The sequence below is a fragment of the Frankliniella occidentalis genome, unplaced genomic scaffold, assembly GCF_000697945.3.
Source record: "Frankliniella occidentalis isolate FOCC.00 unplaced genomic scaffold, Focc_3.1 Scaffold6, whole genome shotgun sequence".
Taxonomy (NCBI): Eukaryota; Metazoa; Arthropoda; class Insecta; order Thysanoptera; family Thripidae; genus Frankliniella; species Frankliniella occidentalis.
The window spans coordinates 2,493,755-2,500,225 of NW_026267136.1; the positions used below are offsets into that span (position 1 = coordinate 2,493,755).

General features: G+C 52.9%; 1 protein-coding gene across 4 annotated transcripts in view; it reads right to left on the reverse strand.

The window, feature by feature from the left end:
* LOC113218137 (potassium voltage-gated channel protein Shab) overlaps window positions 1-4,754 on the reverse strand; it is an 18,575-nt gene extending 13,821 nt beyond the window's left edge. For all 4 annotated transcript variants that reach the window (XM_052270649.1, XM_052270653.1, XM_052270646.1 and 1 more), the window contains exons 1-2: window positions 4,537-4,754; window positions 820-1,669 (exon numbers count right to left, since the gene is read on the reverse strand). In XM_052270649.1, coding sequence (XP_052126609.1) covers window positions 820-1,669; window positions 4,537-4,662 — 976 coding nt within the window. In that variant the 5' untranslated portion in view covers window positions 4,663-4,754. The remainder of the gene's footprint in view (window positions 1-819; window positions 1,670-4,536) is intronic.
* Window positions 4,755-6,471: the final 1,717 nt, after the last annotated feature.

Consider the following 6,471-nt stretch of genomic DNA (forward strand, 5'->3'; position numbering starts at 1 on the left):
GAGTCCAGCCGGAAACCCGATACGCCAATTTGTGAGCACGGTCGCTCCTCTGCGAGCAACAGGCAGAGAGAGAGGGGTGCCAGGGGCAGGAGGAGAAGGGGGAGTAGGGGATGCGCGCCGCAGTGCAGGAGGGACGACTCGACCCATCCTGTCCTGTCCAGCGCTCGTGTAGGCGTGTGTGTGTGTATGTGTGCGTGCGTCATTGGACAAAAAAATACGTGCGCGTAGAGGGGTAAGAGAGGGTTGTCATTCCCATCCTGTTTTGACCTAGATTGATAAAATGCTGTTTTACCCTTGAAAATATTTGGAAAAACCACCACCAAAAAGCCTGCTTAAGTTATAACAATCAGAGAAACGTTGGTGGGGGAAAAACAACTGCAGCCATAGGGAACAGTAGGAAACTCATGGGTTGACTGGCGTTTGCATCAAGCAGAAAACGGATTTGTAACGCTGAAGTATCGAGCTTTACTTTTCCTGCTCGCCTTTCAAGATAGGACACAGAATAACTAATAAGTTTCATTTTTATCTCATCTTTGACCTTTGGAACGCAGTTATCTTTGCGTTGCTCTTCACTATCTCAGATATCTCATCTAGGAATTTGCGGCACTGCTTGAACTTACCGATCTGCGGGTCTACCTGTAAAAAAGTTGTAGCACAGAAAACAAGCAATGTTTTCGGGGTATTTGCTCTAATACCGGGCAGTTGATATAAGTAGTCTCTGCACGCTGAAGGGATGATCAGATTGGCTTGGGGCAGGTGAAAAACAAGCTGAAAAGAGAGAACAAAACAAAATAATGATTAGCTTCTCCCCTTACTAACCTGTGTCCACAATGACGTCGATCAGGTCCATGCTCTTGGCGAAGGCGTCCCTCAGGTTGATGTGGTGGAACGACACGATGCTGCCCTCGCGCTTGGCGCGCTCCAGAGCCTCGCGCCGCTTGAGCGCCTTCTCGCGCCGCATCTGGTTCTTGTAGAACTCGGCGAAGTTGTTGACGATGATGGGAATGGGCAACGCAATCACCAGGACACCACAAATGCAACACACTGCGCCTATCATCTTTCCTAGCGGCGTCGTGGGGTAGATGTCGCCGTACCCGACCGTCGTCATCGTGATGCCCGCCCACCAGAACGTCTCCGGGATCGAGATGAACTTGGTGCCGGGCTCCTCCTTCTCGGCGAAGTACGCCAGGCTGGAGAAGATGAGGACGCCCATGGCGAGGAAGAGCATGAGCAGGCCGAGCTCCTTGTACGAGTTGCGCAGCGTGAAGCCGAGCGACTGCAGCCCGGTGGAGTGGCGCGCCAACTTCAAGATACGGAGTATCCTCATGATCCGGAAGATCTGCACGACGCGCCGCACGTCTTGGAACTGGTCCGTCGCGTTCTTGTTGGTCTCGAGCAGGAAGAGCGACACGAAGTACGGCATGATGGCCAGCAGGTCGATGACGTTGAGGCCGCCCTTGAAGAACTTCCACTTGTCGGGCGAGGCCGAGAAGCGCAGCAGGTACTCGAGCGTGAACCAGGTGATGCAGACGGCCTCCACCATGGCGAGCTGCGGGTTGTCCTGCACGCCGCCCGCCGACCCGTCGTGCACTTGCAGCGATGGCAGCGTGTTGAGCGTGAGCGCGATGGTGGACAGGACGATGAAGAGGATGGAGACGACCGCGATCACCTGCGCCACCCGAGGGTCAAGCGGCCGCCCACCAGGATCCTCGCCACAGGCGGCTCGGAGCCCAGAGGGCGGCCGACAACAGCCTGCTGGGGGAGCAGGTGAGGGCAGTAGTGCATCCCTTCACTTTAATTCTTCTTCTGCGGTCCGCGGTTAAGGGAAAATAATTTTAAAAATCCGCATCTATCATTTGGAGGAAAATACACGACACGGATGACATCATCGCCCCCCGGGGAACGTTTCCGAATGTACATGGGCCCCACAGAAAAATTTACAGAAAATTATTTAAGAAGTGAAATGACGACCAGAAAAAAAGGGAAGTTCTGCTTTACAAGGACCAAGAGATCAGTTCAATAAATTTGGCTATTAACAAAATCAAAAACATCGACAAACGAGAGAAAATCCGCACATCAAATAGCAGAGGGGAGTTAGCCAACACCAAACATTGAGACAGAAAGAGCCGGGTCGAAGACGTATGTATAAAGGTTAGTCGCTCGGAAAAAAAGCTAGGGAATCTGCTGGCCAAAGCCAAACGCATAACACACAGGACGTGCAATACTGAATATCACATCGACACACACTTCAGGCACATGCATCTGCTGCCGACAGCCTCGTTGAGTCGGCCGATACAACTTTTTTTCTTTTTTTTTTCTCTCTTTCTTTTCTGAGGTCAGAGCCGGGCCCCCTTGTCGGTCGGTGCGTGTTCCCCTCCGTCTTCCATTTCATCAGGCGACAACGCGCGTCTGCCGAAACTCTTGGTCGCCAATGATGATCGATGCGTCGACCGCTCGGCCCCCAATCGGAGGGGGGGCTGCCTCTTTTGTCCCATCTCCCCTCTAGCGTCTTGTTTTCGTTCCTGGAAGACGTTGCTTACATCCTCTGTCATTTCGAACAGGGTGAGAGAGCGAGAGAGAGACGTGGTGGGTGATCAGCAGATTAATGAGACAAAATATGCGTGTCTCGTGTCCTTTTTTTTTTGATCCGTGTGTCGTGGAATGTGTGTGAGAGAGAAGAGAGACGCGCGGTTGAAGCGTGGCTGTACAGCGTGTGGCGGGTGTTGAGTTTTGTTTTTTTGCAGGGGCGCGGGTTCGATATAGAGAAAGGAAAAGCTATTTACACGTAAACGTGTCTTTCAGGGTCGATATATCGATACGATACGACACCGATACCGCAGCAACGCCGCTAGAGGGCCCCGGCCGCGCGCTCGCCCGCTTCCCTGTCTGACGCCGTTTGCACTTGACGTGGAGAAATGTTAGCCGCGCCAAACACGCCAATCTGCGGATAACGCCAATCACACAGCACCAGCAGCTGCTGCGCAACGATTCACAGATTCTGCGGGTTTGCAGGGCAGACGTACGAGGCATGTGCCCGTGATGAAACATTTCTCCCGATCATTTTCTCAAAAATAATAAAAAAAAACAACTTTTTTTTTGCGTTCGTGCAGATGGCGCCACGGCGGGAGGGGTTAGCGCGCGGTCGCGGCCCTGTCAGCCGCAGCGGTGTGACGCCTGGTCATTGCGAGTGCCCATTCACAGTGTGGCCTTGCGGCCTTGGGTATCGACGAGGGAGAGAGGAGTCCGACTGAAAGGCTGAAACACGCACAAACACAGCAGAACCGGCGGACGGGACGTATGGCGATGCAGAATGCACATCACTGTCAGGTCCACGCCGGAGCCAGAGGCAGGCCTCTCGCCACGTCAAAAAGGCCATTTTATCTCTACTCTCTGTGACGTTGATTTTCTCATGAAAGAAACAAAGAGAGGATGAAATTGGTTTTTTGACGTGTGCACTTCAAACAATGGCCCCAGCCGGACAGTTAGTAAATGAAAAAAAACAACATGCTTCTGTAACACATGCAGTGAAAATTGCTTTACTGAGAAGAAGAAAACAAACTCCAAGCGTGGTAGGGTGAGAAGTAAAACCAACGTCTCACTCTCACCCCGCCAAGTTTGGCAGTGTACACTGCAGAAGAAAATAAATAAACATCCATTCTACTAGCGAAAAAGAGAAAGAGAAATGGTTAGAGAGGAACATTGATCAGCAGCGTACACAATGAGGAAAGGCGAGTGTGATGGTTCAGTCGGCGGCGGGTCGTAAGCGAACAAAATCGACACCAAAACATGCTTGTATGTAGCCCAGCACAGCGCCCCGCAAAACGACCAGATTTATACACGAGAAAAACGGCAAAGTGAGGCAGAACATGACATGACCTTCCCCGGCCCTTCCCCTCCCATCAGCTGCCAAGCCAATAGAAAAACGAGTGTAGCCCGCCTCGCCTCGCCGGCCCACCGACCGACGCCCTCCCCTCGCCCCCGGGAGGCGGGCCGCCCCCCGGCGTGCGCGCGGAGCGGGAGGCCTACCCTCGATCTGACAGGCGCTGAGCCACCACACGAGGCGGGCGTGGCCCCCCAACGCCCTTCTCGATATCGGCACCGGCAGTGCACAACAAAGCCACGCGCTCCTCCACACCACCCCATCCGTCGACAACGACAAGAGGCGCGGGCTGCGAGAAGGACTTTTGATCGCGGATGCTGTGCTCTCCGGGCGGACGGCAGGGATACTCCCCGCGTGACGCGCGCACAATGAACCTACCCGTCCTATGCACGACTCCACAGGTTGTCGTATGTACAGACACCTCCCCCGCCCCAATTTTTTTTTTTAAATGCTTTTTTAAAAGGGGTTTAAAAAAATGAAACAATGGTTAATAAAAAAAATGATAAAAACTTAAAATTGAAAAACAAATTCTTTTTTGAAAGAACATTCTTGTAAAAGATTTTAAAAAGAAGATTTACAAAACACAAGAAAAGCTTGATAATTTGTTTGCCCCCTAAAAGTTTCCGGTGCCCATGAGTGCACTACTAACTACTGACCCGAGCCGCGATGGAGGTGGTGGGCTTCTCGAGGAGGTCCCAGAGGAAGCGTTGGTACTGCGTGCACTGGCCCTCGCCCCACTCCTCCTCGTCCCGCTGCCGCAAGCTCTCCGCCTCCTTGCGCATCTCCTCGTGCACGTGCTCCTTGCGCTGATGGAACTTGTGCTGGCAGCACGACTCGAGGTACAGCTCGTCCACGCCCCAGTATTCCAAGTCGTCACTGCAACAGGAAATTAAAAAAATAATCAGTTTGATATTTTTTTTTAGAGTGTGAGTATTTATAATTCTTGAGGCTCAATGGATAACCCTGACTTTTATAACGAAGGGATCATCCAGAATCCAGAAAGTACGCCCGTCATTTGCCGTTATGAACCTGTCAAGTTCAGCCGATGCATAGCGCCTGGTAGGTAGGCAATATCTTGATTGCAGCGCATGCGTGTATTGCGTGCTGGCCTACCCGGAGTGTTGCAGGCGCCGAGCTCCCATCATTTGCCAAATGAACCAGAGGAAAAGGGGACGTAATGTGCGGGCGATTCCATGTGGTCCAGGAACCACCGCACTTTGTTTATGGTACCTTGTTCATGGTACCTTGATTGGCACGTTGTTCATGGTTGCTTCGGCTTGGGGCCTTGTCATGGTACCTCGGTACCTTTGTTAGGTGCGTTTTTACTGGTACGAAGAAGAGAAAAATTTGAAAGAGTCAGTCAGAGCTGGCAGCCGGTCGGCGCAGAACTCCGTCCGACCGTCCGTCCGTCCCATGCCCGGCGGTCAAACGGAATCGGTTGGGGGAATGTGTCGTGTCGGGGACTATATCGCAGACGCGGCCCCCTCGCCGGCAGGGCCCGCCTGGCGCCGCGCCAGCACCAGTCTGCAGCAGAACGGGGCGCCGCTGGCGGGGCGGGGCGGGGCGGGGCGGGGGCGCTCCGGGGGAAAAGCGGAGGCGCGGGCGAAGCAGGGCGCAGAGCAAACAGGAAAGCCTCCTCCACGACTTGGCGCGCTCTCACAATCCCAATCAGGGACCGCGCGGCGGCGGCGGCGGACGCTTCCACACAGACACACAAAAAATGGGAGTAGTGTCCCGCCCGTCAGCTCAATATTTATGCGTCCACTCCCCGTGCAGAGGTGCGGTCCTCGCGGTCCTCGCGGTGTGGCCCCGCGCGGGAGAGACAAGTGGGTAGGACTGGAGAGCCCGTGGAGAGAGCCCATGGAGAGAGCCCATGGAGAGAGCCCGTGGAGAGAGCCCATGGAGAGAGCACGCGCGAAATAAGAGGACAAGCGAGATTATTCATCGCAGACGTCTGGCCGCCTGCTGAGGTCCCGCTGTCGGGGAAATGCTCCAGCCTCGTTTTTCCCGTCCATTACACACTAAAACCTTGTGAACTGTTTTATTCACGGATTGCGGATTTCTGTCAACATGATCCGCTAAACACTGCTAACGCATTTTTAAAAAGACCAGTGTGAACAAATTCAGTGTGAACAAATTTCTTTGGACGACTGGCGTACTGCAAAACGCGTAATAAGCGGGGGGTGTTTTATTTTACACAAGAAATCATAGGCTGCGAAACAAATAACTTTTATGAGATTTGAGCCTGCACTTCACGAGAACACGCCCTGTTCCTATGCAAAAACTACGGCATTATTTGTATGTCAATTTGTGGCTTCACTGTCTCACTGTCAACGGTTCATTTGATCATTTCTCTCAAGAGCATCACGACAATTTATCGAAATTATTGGCAGTTTTATTACGTACGACAAAATTTGGCATGTAAAGTACATAGTGATGTGTAAAGTAAAGAGGCGCCATAGAGTTTTCAGTGATAGCACACGACGATTTCCCCCCGCCCCTTCTTAGAGGGTAGCAGCGCGGATGGGAGATTGAAAACGTTCTCCATCATGACACGGTCGACAGGGCGTTGGCACGGGCGGGCCAGGACC